Source organism: Tigriopus californicus, chromosome 8 (assembly GCF_007210705.1).
Source record: "Tigriopus californicus strain San Diego chromosome 8, Tcal_SD_v2.1, whole genome shotgun sequence".
Lineage (NCBI taxonomy): Eukaryota > Metazoa > Arthropoda > Copepoda > Harpacticoida > Harpacticidae > Tigriopus > Tigriopus californicus.
Window position 1 is genome coordinate 5795480 of NC_081447.1, and position 14848 is coordinate 5810327.

At 46.0% G+C, this 14848-nt stretch overlaps 5 protein-coding genes across 5 annotated transcripts in view; 3 read left to right on the forward strand and 2 right to left on the reverse strand.

Moving 5' to 3' along the window:
- Positions 1-883, forward strand: part of LOC131884777 (dolichyl-phosphate beta-glucosyltransferase-like) — a gene marked incomplete in the record, with an annotated part of 2943 nt that extends 2060 nt beyond the window's left edge. Inside the window, 1 exon segment of the mRNA XM_059232655.1 lies at positions 1-883. Within this exon segment, the coding sequence (XP_059088638.1) occupies positions 1-621 (621 nt within the window).
- On the reverse strand, positions 290-4005 carry LOC131884775 (DNA repair protein REV1-like). Its single transcript, XM_059232653.1, has 2 exons — positions 3669-4005; positions 290-3606 (listed from the first exon to the last, which is right to left on the reverse strand). The coding sequence occupies exons 1-2, from the start codon at positions 3972-3974 to the stop codon at positions 946-948; spliced, it is 2967 nt and encodes a 988-aa protein (XP_059088636.1). The 5' UTR covers positions 3975-4005; the 3' UTR covers positions 290-945.
- On the reverse strand, positions 3978-5272 carry LOC131884776 (snurportin-1-like). The gene has a single exon (XM_059232654.1). It carries the CDS (start codon positions 5170-5172, stop codon positions 4069-4071), a length of 1104 nt encoding a protein of 367 aa, XP_059088637.1. The 5' UTR covers positions 5173-5272; the 3' UTR covers positions 3978-4068.
- A 1927-nt stretch (positions 5273-7199) lies between these two features.
- On the forward strand, positions 7200-8871 carry LOC131884589 (ruvB-like 2; the record flags this gene model as incomplete). The annotated part of the gene is given in 3 exon segments (XM_059232417.1): positions 7200-8090; positions 8160-8458; positions 8524-8871. Coding segments are annotated over 3 exon segments (1440 nt in total). The 3' UTR covers positions 8774-8871.
- Positions 8872-12040: 3169 nt separating this feature from the next.
- LOC131885105 (Kruppel-like factor 3) lies at positions 12041-14147 on the forward strand. The gene has a single exon (XM_059233043.1). The coding sequence runs from the start codon at positions 12390-12392 to the stop codon at positions 14022-14024; it is 1635 nt and encodes a 544-aa protein (XP_059089026.1). The 5' UTR covers positions 12041-12389; the 3' UTR covers positions 14025-14147.
- The last annotated feature ends 701 nt before the right edge of the window (positions 14148-14848 follow it).

Below are 14848 nucleotides of genomic sequence, written 5' to 3' on the forward strand. Positions count from 1 at the left end.
ACCTTGGGTCGCAAATGGTCCAGCAAGCTCGGTCCGGACAAGGTCCGAGTACTGACCTTGGCCAGGAACCGGGGCAAAGGCGGGGCCGTTCGTATGGGCATGTTTCGTTGTCGGGGTCGGCGATGTCTGTTCGCAGATGCCGATGGAGCCACGCAGTTCAGCGAGCTTGAGAAGCTGGAGTCCAAGTTGAGCGCCATCCAGAGCGCCCACGAGGGCGATGGTATCGTTTGCGGGTCGAGAGCGCACATGGAGAAGGACTCAATCGCGACGCGGTCCTTGTTCCGAACGGTATTAATGCACGGGTTCCACGTGTGCGTGTGGTTCTTTGGCTGTCAGTCCATCAAGGACACGCAATGCGGCTTCAAGCTGATGACCCGCAGTACGGCTTGTGATCTGTTCCGCTCGCTGCACATCGAGCGATGGGCTTTTGACGTGGAGTTGCTCAAGATTGCCGAGATGTTGAAGATTCCCACGGCAGAGGTCCCGGTGAGATGGACCGAGATTGACGGGTCCAAGTTGGATCCCATTTCGGCTTCGGTGCAAATGTTTTACGATTTGTTTGCCTTGTGGCTTCGGTATCGATTGGGAGCTTGGAAAATCGCCAAGAGGCACACCAAGTGATTGGGGAAAACGGTTGTGAGCACATTACCAGACGGTGACGAATCTTGGTTTTTTTTTTAAAGAGTTCCCCATGGACTTTGAATGAGAAATGAGGCCTTTAGATATTTTGAAAGCGAATTCTGACAAAGTCTGATGGCTTAGAGCTCTGAATTATCGCATTTGGCACAACCCTTGAAAGTCACAATGAATCGTATTTTGTTATGGTGCGGTTTTGTATTTATCACGTTTGTTATTCAGAAATAAAGACAAATTAATAAAGGTTTATGCCTCTCTTTCTAAATCTTAATACCATCGAATGATTAAAGCAACCTTATTTGTATCTATTTAATCACCGTTGTTGGTTGATAATTGATACCCATAATGCTCGATCATGGTCATCTGGACCTTTTCTACTATCAATGTATAGGCCCTTTTCCAATCTCCGCTTTTAGATCGAGTCAGACGATGGATCAGCTTTAACAGAAACGAAACCTTTTCCAGATCTTTTTCGTCAATCAGCTCTTGAAAGAATGCGGCCACTGTACTTGTATCATCGGGGGTTGGAATATCCGTGGTCAACCATTGACCTAGGACCGTCCTCAGATCGGCCATGTCTCGAAAGCCTTCCAAATTTGCCTGTGTTTTTTCAGGAATAACAACTTCTTCTTCCATTGGAGCATCTCTTGAACTGTCACCTTCGATTTGAACATCTTTGCTAATTTTCGGTGGAGTTATCGCAGGATTTGAATTTCGAGATCGCTTGATGAATCTCGGCGAGTTCTTGGGCGGTCTACCTCGCTTTTTGGGCGGGGTTTTCACGGGAGTAGTGGGCGCAGCCTTGGGCTTCATGATCATATCGAAGGCCGTTTCTGGAGCTGGCAAGGATGATCGGGAGTATTGTTCTCGCAATTCGTCCACCATTTCTTCCGGGAGGGCCGCCAAGAACTCGGGATCTAATTGAGAGAAGGTCATGATATCGCTCGATTGCTTGGGATTCGAATGAGGCAAACTCGGATTCGATTCGAGGATTTTGGGTTGACCTGATTTGGTGCTTTTCAAGGACTCCAACTCTTGTTTGATATCCTCGGGCAAAGATTCGTAAACATCCATGTCGATTTGAGAGAAAGAGGTACACGGATCAATTGAAGAATTAGATGAAGAAAGGAGAGGAACGGGAGGTGGAGGAGGAGGAGGAGGAAGAGGAGGATTTCTCAGGGGAATGACTTTCGGGACATCGACCTTTTGGACAAAATTTAGGATAGATTTGGTCCCCGTTTTGGCTTGACCGGGCTTGCCCGGGTTGATCCCGGTTGTGTTACCGTCCAACTTCCCGATTTGAACGCCCAGTCCACGGAGATCCTCGAACTTATCCGTGAGTTGGCGACATAACATGGACACCTCCCGAAAGATGATCTTCTTATCGTTGGTGCACGTGGACAAAGTCGAGGTTTTCGCCACACTATCACAGATCCCGTGTCCCATGAATTTCGAGGTTACCTCTGGAGCCTTTGCGGATCGGATCATCAACTTCAGAGTTACCGTTTTCCCACGGACGCCTAGTTTTTCCAGGCGTTGAGCCACCTCCCCGGATAATTGCTCGAGGAATTTGGAACAATCCTCTTGAGACTTGAATCGGATCCCATAGTTCACTTCAGCCGAAACAGATTTGCGCTCCTGCGCCACGTTTAACTCGCGATCGTCGAGTCCACGACAGAAATTGTGCAAGGACTGCCCGGTTTTGGCACCAAACTCCTTTTGAAGCTTGGACAGACTCAGCGATTGGAGGTCCCCACACGTGGCCACATTCAAGTCTTGCATTTTGTACTTCATTTTCCGACCAACGCCGGGTAGGTCCCGCACCGGAATGGATTTCATGAACTCCCATGAATCCTCTTTAGACAGATGAAACTTCCCATTGGGTTTGGCTTGTCGAGTGGCCATTCTGGCCAGTAAGAGATTGGGTCCTAGACCAACGGAGGCGTGGCATTGGGTGGCGTTTTGGATCTGGGTCCGAACCTCTTGAGCGAAATCAAGGGGATCAATTCGACACGAGCTTATGACCTCAGTGATATCAACTAACATTTCATCGCAACTCACGGCTTGGATATCTAAAGTGTACTTGGCCACAGTATCATAAAGAGTGTAAGCCACCTGGTTATAGCCTTCAAAGTCATAGGGAATGGTCTTCAGATTCGGGCATAAGGCCAAAGCCGGACCCAGGAACATCCCATTTTTCACACCAAACTCACGAGCCTCGTAACTCACGGATGCTAATTCACTCATACTGGAGAACTCCACCAGATCCTCAGCCGTGGTCTCGATCTCTTTTGATCGATTCTGAGGCAAACCAGCGAAATGGTTTTGGTAGTAGCTCCTCTCGGTCTTGCGGATCTTGGCCGTGTTCTCATCAATGCTTTTGGCTCCTTTAGCGTGCGCCACGGCAACGGGTTTACCAAGCAGATCCGGTCTCTGACGCAATCCCACGGACACGAAAAAACAATCCATGTCGATATGCATGAAAACCGGATCTGAGCCGGGTTTGAAGTCCGGACTGACCGGAAGAAGGTGTCGATCCGGGAAATTCCCGTCGTGTTTATCCCGCAACTCGTTGACGTAGCGTTTGAAATTGGCTCCCATGGTTGAGATGTGATGCAATCTCGAATTATTGTAGAACTCGCCCAAAAACCGTGAATCTGTCGCGTTCAAAGCTTTACTTGAACCCGAAACCTCCGGGTCAACTTGATTTTGCCGAAGGGGTGAGCTGCTGCTCATTCCATCAGTATCAACAGGCTCTGCGGGCCCCATTGGCAAGTCATGCGGCTTCTCGGGCTCAATAGGCTTGGGAGGAGGATTGGCAGTGGAGCTTGGAAAGTTTAGCTTGGGTTGCGTGGTGGTTTGAGCCGAATAAAGCAAGTACTTTCGGTAATCCAAGACTTTACCGGCTTGCAAACTTTCACTTATCCAACGGGGATGACAAATGGGCTCGTTGCCTTTCAAGTTTTTGACCTGAAATGGACTCAATACGTCAATTACGATATATTGAAATTAGACCTTACACTGCAAGTTACCTTGGTGTCGGGTAAATTGGTGGCAATGATGTGTGTGGTTTTCTTAGCGTTGAAGTAGTGGTGGAATGTGCCGCCATTCATCATCATGATCCGCTTCAACTGATCAGCCGATGGGCTCGTGTACCCATTGACAAAGATGGCGATCCCGTGAAAGAGGCCCTTTTCATCTCCGTCGTCCTCGTTTTGAGCATCAGTCGAAAATTGACCTTCCAATTTGGCGATCTTGGCCGCCATATACCCGCCCCAGGCCTCGAATCCATTGTCCGAGCGCCATTTTTTCCGGCCCCGCCCACCACCCCGCGACATATCTCTATAATGACAATCATGATCAATAGATTCCACCCGAGCCGAGGGCTGAAATTCGGAAAGTCAACACGGTTTATTTTCGACTAGACGCACGTTATCTCACAGAATTGGTTGAATCATGGGGTTGAGCCACGGGTTCTGGCACTTCCATCCCGAGAGACGGCCGAGTCAATTGGGACGGGGTGGATTTACCTTTGGTTTTATGATAGACCCCGGCATCAAAATCGGCCATGTACTGTTGGGAATTGACATAATCACTGGGCGCTAAAGAGCGCAAAGCCGGCGGCACGGTAATTTGGAGCATTTCGGGCAACATATAGGGCTTGAGCCAACCCACCAAGGGGGTGTGGCCCGGTAGGTAATGCAATTGCTTATGATAAAACAGAATCCCATCCAGATTGTCCGAAAAAGGCCACGGATCGTGAACGGCACGGGTCAAACTTTCGAGGTCCGCCGGTCCCTCGGGTAGTAAACGAAAGGGAATGGGATTAATGTCCGAGACCACGCCCATGGCTGGACATTCGGCCGCCTTCTGTTTGAGCCAGAAGAATCGGAACTCGCTCTCACAGCCTAAATATTCGTGACCATTCCACACGAGCACGTCCAAGACGTAATAACATCGGCCAGTGGGAGAATAAATGCAATCCAAGAGCGTCACCATGTGATGGGGCGGTCTTTGTCGCCGATTCCCGCCCGGTAAAGCCGAGGGGAATTGCGATACTTTTCGACCATGGCGGGCGTAAGCTGAGGTCTGACCCCGACCCGCCACCACCAAATTCCGGCGACCTTCAGGCACCAACACGTACAGCCAGGACTGGCCCAGATCTGCCGGCACATCCACCATCCACTCCGACAGCATCAATCGGTCGCGAAAGGTGGATCGCGGCTTGGATCGCGGCTGGACCGCGGTGTCCATGGCCTCGGGCGGATCATCCTCATCGTCATCCTGATCGGAGTCGGTGGCGGTCAAGTCTCGCGCCCAATTGACCGCCGCTTGACGTTGTTGCTTTTGAGCCGCCAACAATTGGGCCCGCCGTTGGGCTTGAGCCGCTTCACGGGTGTGCGAGCCGTGGGATTTGTATTGGGCGAAGCGCGGATGAGGTCGAGTAGGATCGTTCAGGATGTGACTCACGCCAAAATCAGCGGCCAAACTGGCCGTAAGAGCGGCCACGGGATCCGGATCGGCGGCTTGGGCCATGTGGGACGCAGACCGGGAGTAATCCAGGTCAATGAAGGCCACCCTAATCAGGTCTTTCTCCTATTGTTGATGGTCTGGCCGGCCTGGAATTGTTTTGCGGGATCAGGCTAGCCAGAATCCTCGCTTTGAACTCTAAATTGCTAAAATTGGCCACCATTGGCAACATTTCATCGGGTTTTGTCACTTTTTTTAGGTTTGACAAGGGCTTTTTTTTACTTTTATTCCGCATTAATGTCTCATAACTACGTAAAACAAATGCTAGACACGTAGTTCTGTACTAATTCCGTGATGCCAATGTCAAATTGGCCGTCGATTGGGTGAAAGTGACATACAACGGTGTTCTTAGGCTGGCAACGCTGAAAGCATGTTTTGGGACATACACAAGCTAAGAGTGGCTCATTGCGTCTCAAAAGTTGTCCTCATATATTTTGATCATCACTGTTTTGTTCGGACTAAACCTCCTTTGGCCGCCATCCAAACTGTATTTAACTGTACTGAGTCGGTTACCTATTAACTGGGCGAATCCTTGTATGCGTCACATGTTCAATCAAGTTCAATTGAATCCAGAATCAGAATGGAGATGGTCACCTTGATTGAGCGGTTAGGGGGTCGCACTCCGTAATTGCCAGATGCCAACTTTGGGTGCCACTTTTGAGCCAGATGGCTTTTTATTTATTTATTTCCATCATTGTCTTTGTTTTGAAATATGAGATAACCACTTTCCGGCATGGCCAGTTTCTTTTCACGAGTGGCATCTTTTCATGAAAGTGCGTGTCATTTTTGATTTCTCTACCATACGCTTAACAATATGAAAATGGAGCATGTTTTCAATGAGATGCACCATTTCGTGGGGACCAATGGCTGGCCCCTATGTTATTTGGTCACTTTATTCGTCATGTAGCTCTGATGAAAAATAAGACGTAATGTCCCCACGATGTCAAATATTTTTAGCTTGAAATGATGTGGAAGATCTTGGAGATCCAATTATTCAAAGTCAGGTTGTTCAATCATTTTTTGTTAAGCCATACAAGGGGGATAAAATGTGCAAATTCTTTGAATAGCCATTCAGATGTATCAAGTTGTGCTCACCTCGTAAGAATCCCTTCAATACCCAAATTTCAATCTTGATAACAAACCAAATGCTCAAGAAATGTCACTTTTTGCACTTGAGTTCAGGGGCATGACCTTGAGAGACTAAATTTTCGGGTTTGCTTACTAACACTTGAAAAAGAGGTGACAAGACCAACAAATATGTGCGTCAAGCAATCTCAATAACACTAAACATAACCCTCTTTACCATAGGATGATTTTTTCCGCAAGTAGGCCAGCTTTGGGGGCACCTTTCCCCACCACAACTCGGTAAACGTTATTCTCCACCGATTAGTTAGTGGTGCTGCTTTTTGAAATCTTAACCTGACCTAATCAAACCTAACCTAACACGATATTATTAACCCTTTAAGTCTCCATCTAAACCTTTTAGAGACTAAATTTTCGGGTTTGCTTACTAACTCTTGAAAAAGAGGTGACAAGACCAACAAATATGTGCGTCAAGCAGTCTCAATAACGCTAAACATTACCCTCTTTGCCATAGGATGATTTTTTCCTCAAGTAGGCCAGCTTTGGGGGCACCTTTCCCCACCATAACTCGGTAAACGTTATTCTCCACCGATTAGTAAGTGTTGCTACTTTTTGAAATCTTAACCTGACCTAATCAAACCTAACCTAACACGATATTAATAACCCATAAAGTCTCCATCTAAACCTTTTAACATTTTGCCACAAATTTAAAAAATGAGCACCGCCAACTAATCGGTGGAGAATAACGTTCATCCCACAATTCTTCTGGCAACTATGGTGAGTCTCACGTTGTTTTGTTTTTGTTTTGTTTTTGTTGCACTGGTTTCACTGGCATCGATCAAACGACGCGGCGATCAATCAACCCACTTCACTTGAGAAAATCACTTCAGGTCTTCGCCCCAAATCAGAGCTATCCAGCCAACCAGCCAGCCTTCCTTGTTATCCTCGAAATGAACGTGAACGTGAATGTGGCCGAGACCCGCGAGGTGACCCGGATTGAGCGCATCGGGGCGCACTCACATATCCGCGGGCTGGGCTTGGACGACACTTTGGACCCACGGCCCGTCTCCCAGGGTCTGGTGGGCCAAACCAGTGCGCGGCGTGCCGCCGGTGTGGTGTGCGAAATGGTCAAAGAGGGCAAAATCGCCGGCCGAGCCGTGCTCATCGCCGGTCAACCCGGCACCGGCAAGACGGCCATCGCTATGGGCATTGCTCAGGCCTTGGGCGTGGACACCCCCTTCACGGCCATGGCCGGCTCGGAGATCTACAGTTTGGAGATGAGCAAGACCGAAGCCTTGACGCAGGCCTTCCGCAAGAGCATCGGCGTCCGGATTCGAGAGGAGACCGAGATCATCGAGGGCGAGGTGGTCGAGGTTCAAATCGATCGACCGGCCACGGGCACGGGTGCCAAGATTGGCAAGCTCACGCTCAAGACCACCGAGATGGAGACCGTGTACGATCTGGGCACCAAAATGATCGATTCGGTCATCAAGGAGAAGGTCCAGGCCGGCGATGTCATCACGATTGACAAGGCCACGGGCAAGATCACCAAACTGGGGCGATCCTTCACGCGGGCCCGCGACTATGACGCCACCGGCGCTCAAACCCGCTTTGTCCAGTGTCCCGAGGGCGAGTTACAGAAGAAGAAGGAAGTCACTCACACCGTCACCCTCCATGAGATCGATGTGATCAACTCCCGCACCCAAGGCTTCCTGGCCTTGTTCTCGGGCGACACGGGCGAGATCAAGCCCGAAGTGCGCGATCAAATCAACGCCAAAGTCTCGGAATGGCGCGAAGAAGGCAAGGCCGAGATCGCACCCGGCGTCCTTTTCGTTGATGAGGTAAGAGCGAGACCGTTTGGCTGATATTCGGGTCAGTTAACCAAAACAATGTGGTTCATTTTATGATAGGTTCATATGTTGGACATGGAATGCTTCTCGTACTTGAATCGCGCTTTGGAGGATGACATGGCGCCCATCGTGGTCATGGCCACCAACCGGGGCATCACCCGCATCCGAGGCACCAATTACACCTCTCCCCACGGCATTCCCATCGATCTTTTGGACCGGATGATTATCATTCCCACGTCGCCGTATCAAGAAAAAGAGCTCATGGAAATCCTTAAGATCCGATGTGAGGAGGAAGATTGCGAAATGGGCGAAGATGCCATGAAAGTCCTGACCCGAATCGCCGTGGAGGCCAGTCTTCGGTGAGTTTGAGATACCCCCAACGTGGTTCGAACCGATGATCATGATGTTTTTTTTCTCGGTTTAGATATGCCATCCAATTGATCTCCGTGGCTAATTTGGTGTGCAAGAAACGGAAAGGTACGTCCATTTCGGTGGATGACATCAAACGTGTGTATTCGTTGTTCATCGATGAAGCTCGCTCATGTCAATTCTTGTCCGAATATCAGAACGAGTTCATGTTCAATGAGGTGGCACCAGTGAGCAAAACGGAGGATGTTTCCAAAGATTCCGAGGTCGAAGGTGAGGTCGAACAGGTCATGGAAACATCATCTTAAATGGGAATACCACTTCCGAACAGTATCTCAACCTCTGAATTGAACACGCTTGACCGAAATATACATGTACGTACAATAAACTTTCAAAGGCCCATTAATTACCTTTTGTGTTCTTCAAATTAACCAAGAACTATGTTGAGAGTTCTTGCGAGTGTTCAGAGTTGGGAAAATTGCGCACAAATCTTGATTTAGGGACAGAGCAATCATTTTTAATGTTTAGCACGAGGACGGACTTTTAATTGATCAAAGGACTTGCAAAACTATGAAAACACTCTCTGAAGGTCAGATTGTGAGTACTTTACTTCCAAAAAGAGTTGGTAAAACCAAATTAGCCTTATTTGTGAAGAGTAATTCAGTTTCGAAAACCAGCTTGTTCTAGTATACTCATATTGAAGTCGTCATTTTTTTCTGTTTTTTTTTTTAAATAGCCAAATATCTTGTCAACTTAGATCTGAAGTGACCAATATTCTCACAAGACATCCAAACTTGTCCATTTATGAAGCATCAAAATTACAGAGAACTTATTGAATAAATACCAATACCAATGTAAGTAGTAAGTCACTTCATCTTTACATATCGTTATGCTTGCCTTCAAATATAAAGCAAAATTTATTGTCTCCTAGATAACAATCAAAGGTATACTTTATCAATGTTGAAACGCACTCAACTTGTTCTGCCATTACCTTGAAGACCATGTTATGTTTACCAGAAAAGGTCATTCACCAAAAACATCACGAAATTGGGAGATAGATCATTGGTCTGACTAGAAATATGGACTGCGAACGAGCTTCCCGCCAAATCGGCCTGCTCTTGGTCATAAAAACTCTGAGCCATTTTTCGAATCAAAGTAAAAACTTAAACAATGTAGATCCCTACAATTAAAGGCAGGGCATTTTCATATAATTTACTTGTAAAGTGATTCCTTTCAAAGAAAGCTATGTTGTCAAAAGCTTATGTTGCTGGCCAAGAGCAGGCCGAAAATTCGAATCAGATGTACTGTTTACTACATAACTTTGGACATATCTCTCAAGTTCCCTGAGCATAGTTTTGGGCTCAAACTTGGCCAAGTTCATCTATATAACTACGTAGATCTTGTGGTCGTATGAAGTGCTTACTTGGAATAAAGAGAACGGTTTAGGAAACAAGAAATTTTTGCTTTCGTTCGCAGTGCACTCCATCTATTTAGCTGTTAATGCACTCTCTGTAATGGTTGTGAGGCTCTATCATCTATTCAAAATTCAACCATTTGATTGCTCAATAAATGCGTTTTTGTGCGTTTTGTGTTATCAAATCCATTATTACCCACAGAAACTAGAGCAGGGTAGCAAATTTGATTGCCAAATATCTAATGGTTCGTAGAGCTAAGTACTCTTAATAGATCTGATTCTTTCAGACTCCCATGGAATTTTTATATTTGTTCATCACATTTTAGTAAGCTCTAATTTAACCATTAAGTCCCTTCCAAATTGTTAAAAAGTCCAAGCAATTGACCCAGCAGCGTAGACAATGCATTCAGTAATTCACCAGACCCCATCTATTGAAAGGATTGCAAACTGGATTTCTGTTGCAAATGGTAGACATCATATGACAGGTAAGACATGTCCGTTAAATAATCGGACTTAGATACTAAAGATTTTAATCTGAGATTCTAAGTGTATTGAACGCACTTCAATCATATTGTTTATTATTTATTGCTGCTGTCACTCGAAAACGCAATGTGTAAGAAAGAGTATAGGCATTAAGGAAAATTAGAAAAAAAGCATGAAAAAGAAGCAGAATAAGCTTTCTCTCCCACACTCCGTTAATTCATACGAGAGAAAATCTAGAAATCACACAGGAAAAAAAGCATTTTTTATTACGACGAAAAATATCCCTCAGAAAAATCCATGCGTTTTGTGTGTGTTTGCCTCACATATTAGATATTCGGTATCGGTAGCATTTGAAAACAACTATGGGACATCTAACCATATTACTCATTATGACATTGTGATACCGCACCTATCGATACCCTTTCACAAATTAGCACATTTTCAATCAAAGGGTTCCCACATCCTGAGGGAAATCTGAAAGAGTTTCAATTGGAAGCTGTCACCATCACCGGTTTGTCGGGCATTGGTTTGTCGGCCCTATTGGTCAGAGCAAAATCTGTGGTACCTTTTCGACGTCGTCAAAGGGAATTAATTGTTTGATAGATTGATTTGAAACAGTATACTAAAGTGGACCCCCAGTTTACTGTCCTCCTGGGCAGTATAATAATGTATTGCCTCTATCTGATAGAGATGCAATATTTCTTTTTTATTCTGCAGAAAATAATCAAAAGCGGTTGGGGTCTCCCCTTATTTTCATCTTGTTATGGAGGCTTATTTAGATTGCTCAGAGAATGCCTCGTTCAATTCTGATATAATGAAAAGTGATTGGTAGGAATATTGCTCTTTGCTGCACTTGACCAGAGTTTTTGTGGGGGTTTTCAAAATATGAAAAGACCTTGAGGCACCCGAGAGTAATTTTCAGAAAGTCTAAATGAAGTATGGGCTTCGAATGCAAACTTGTCAGTATTGATAAATTGATATCTTCCAAACTAATTCGGTATTTTCAAGCAAAGTTTGTATCGCTATTCAGAATTGCTTTTCCATCTGTTTTGATCTCGGTTTCGATTCATTATTATTGCCTGATTAAAAGTCTATTTTTTATTGAAAATGACGTTGAAAAGTGTCGGTCAACAGTAGATCTGAGCTTTCTTGTTGTGTTCAGATTTTTGACTTACTAACATATCGCTTCCTCTCTAAAAATGCCATCGGTATTAGCAAGGGAAATGATCTGAAGTCATGGAAGATATTAGATTGCAGATGCCAGATTACGATCGTTTTTCAGTAGCTTTCAATGGAGCACGTGTAGCCGGTTTGATATTGCCAACGACACAACGAAATTGATGTTTCGGGATCAAGGAGGCTCTACACATGGTTGCCACACACGGGATTAAGCATGAACCTGGAACCATTCGCCAGGGCAATACGGCAATACAACAGTTTGAGATGGCGTCAGAGAGATTTCTAAGATTAGCCTCGCTACTTCTTTTTCGGGTACCCACGCAACAAAACCGAGAGAGGAAATGTTCCTCAATACATCTGACCATGAATAACCTGGAAGGCGCGTTTCCATTTCTGATACTTTGACAGGTATTCATTCAAGTTGAAAGGATATTCTCACACATGTCCCCCACACAACAATGACAAACCCATGCTTTCCCTGCGTGTCCTATGTAGTGCTATTATACCACTAAACAGCCACAACGAGTGCATTAGTTCTCCCAACTTACGCCCAATTGAGCACGTCTGAAGTCCAAAATCGCCTTTTTCCTCCATCCAGCACACGGGCCCAAACGGCGCCAGTCTCGCGAAACTGTCGCAACGGGGAATGCCGGCGCCATTCACCGCTTACGATTTCGGCGCAACACGAGAAGTTGGCGAGAGGACGATGAGGGCTCTCCGAATCAACATTTATTCATGAGTGAGTAATTGAGAACCACTTCAATTGTCAATGAGTCGTCATCAGAGGTGGCGAGTGTTTGCGGAACGCGACCAAAATTAGTGATTTGTGTTTCAAGAGACCTTGAAAGATGGCCTATCAAGGCTATACTGTGACTGGATGTCCATTGCAAGCCATGGCCAACTTGACCAACAACCTCTCTTCCACGTCTTTAAACGATCAACCTTCTGTGATGTCGACACACACCCCTCCCACCTACTCAGAAGTGCAAGTGACTATTAAACACAAATACATGGTACCTGGTGAGCACAGTAATTTGGACACTCCAAGTCAGACCCGTGAGAGAGCCCCCATTCTAACCCCTTCGCCGTGTTCGTCTGATTCGAATGTGGGGCCCCACCCAAGTGTGCATCAAATGCACTATCCGCCAAATATGAACTATGTCACAAACCCTAGTTACGCCGTTGCTCACACTCAAATGACGCCCAATTACGCCTACTACGGGCAAGCTAATCAAGGAGTGACAAGAGCTTCTTATGAAGGTTACGGGGTCCAAACCACAAATAATCCCCGTTTTGGGTATTATCCCTATTACCCTCAGTTCGCTCCTGCTTCTCCTGGTCCTCCCCCACCCCCTACTCATCCTTATGTGCCAACGGTAGCTATGAATGCCTACCAAGGCCATGTTAACCCCAACATTGGCCCTTATCCTCAACAAAATCCAGTTCAAAACGAAGACCGTGAAGTGCCGCGTCAACAAGTGAAAGGCAAAAGCCGTCCATATAAACAAGCCCGTTTGCTTAAAGGACTTCGCGTGAAGAAGATTCATTATTGTCCTTTGATGGAGTGTAGGAAAACGTACTTCAAGAGCTCTCATCTCAAGGCCCATGTTCGAGGGCACAACGGGGATCGACCGTTTAAGTGTAAATATCCTCCGTGTATGAAGACTTTCACTCGCTCCGATGAGCTCACGAGACATCTGCGAACGCATACTGGAGAGAAACGATTTCATTGTCCCAAATGCGGCAAAGGGTTCATTCGATCCGATCATTTAGGAAAACATGTCAAGATCCATGACAAACCCCCCAAAGAGCCTGGGGTGTTGGCCAAAAGGCGCGGTGTCAAAGGTGCAAAAGCTGTCCCGGGGGTGAAAGGTGCTAAAGGTGGAAAGGTAAATCCTCCAGCACCACCACCACCACCACCACCACCACCACCTCTGGATTTAAATGAGAATGTCGTGAGCTCAACGAGCCAGGATAGTGGTAGCCATTCACCGCCCAACTCGGTCTCGCCCCAGAAAGCTTTGAATACTAGTGGTGGTATCAATGGTAATCCGTCCTCATCATCCATGTTGAATAGCATGGAAGAGAAAGAGAATTTCATCTCCGGAAGTGTCAATGTAGACTATCGCAATCAATTCCAACCTCAGCCACTGACGGACAATAACACACATCAGAGGGGAGCCCATTATTTGGCACCCTTAAATCCCCAATGGCAGCAAGCATCCTCGGCCTTCCACAATGTGGCTCCTACTCAAATTCAGGGGGCGACATCAACGGGATATTGCGATTTCGCCTATAGCTCGCCTTCGCCAACGGCTTCCAATTGCTCATCGTCGTCTTCACTGACTCATTATGGACCTTTCGACCATGGCTGTGATTTTGAGAATAATGTCAATGGCAGTAATAACACTGCCATGCTATACCACAAATACTATGAACATGTCCCTGCCATACAAGCATGGTCTAGAGGGGGAGCTACGTGAGGTTCCGTCCAGCATTGCCAATCGAAACATTATCAACGGGCATAAAAAGTGCCATGATCTCATTTCTAATTTTGAGCCCGGTCAATAATAAAGACATGTAACGTGCTTTCAAGTTTACTTCCTATCTTTGCTCATATTCGAAAAGCGAACAATGTCCTCCGTGCAATGAGGGTTGACCTAATGCGTCATTTGTAATTGCTCAAATCGAAGTTGTCATGACGATAATAGNTAACACACATCAGAGGGGAGCCCATTATTTGGCACCCTTAAATCCCCAATGGCAGCAAGCATCCTCGGCCTTCCACAATGTGGCTCCTACTCAAATCCAAAGAGCGACATCAACCGTGCTTTCAAGTTTACTTCCTATCTTTGCTCATATTTTTTGTTCTAGTAAATATACAAAACCCGAAAACTACACTTGGCAAATACCCACAAGGCCTGTGGTTTGTTGCAATGATGGCGAATCGAACTCAATTCCTTCCCTAGTATTGTCGAGGAAAAAAAAGCAGAAATACGATCTCAACCAAATTACGCCACATTAATAACTTTGCTCTACCTGACTGATCAAAATTGGCGAAAGAAAGCCGCGCCCTGTTTAGTAACATGAATATCAAGTACAAAAAAAATATTCGAAAAGCGAACAATGTCCTCCGTGCAATGAGGGTTGACCTAATGCGTCATTTGTAATTGCTCAAATCGAAGTTGTCATGACGATAATAGTCTTGTGTGACCCGAAAATAAAAAAAAAGGTATTAAAAGATTACCAATCAATTCATTACTCATCTTCATATTAGTACCCGGAATTTCAGGCGTTTTTGGCTCGA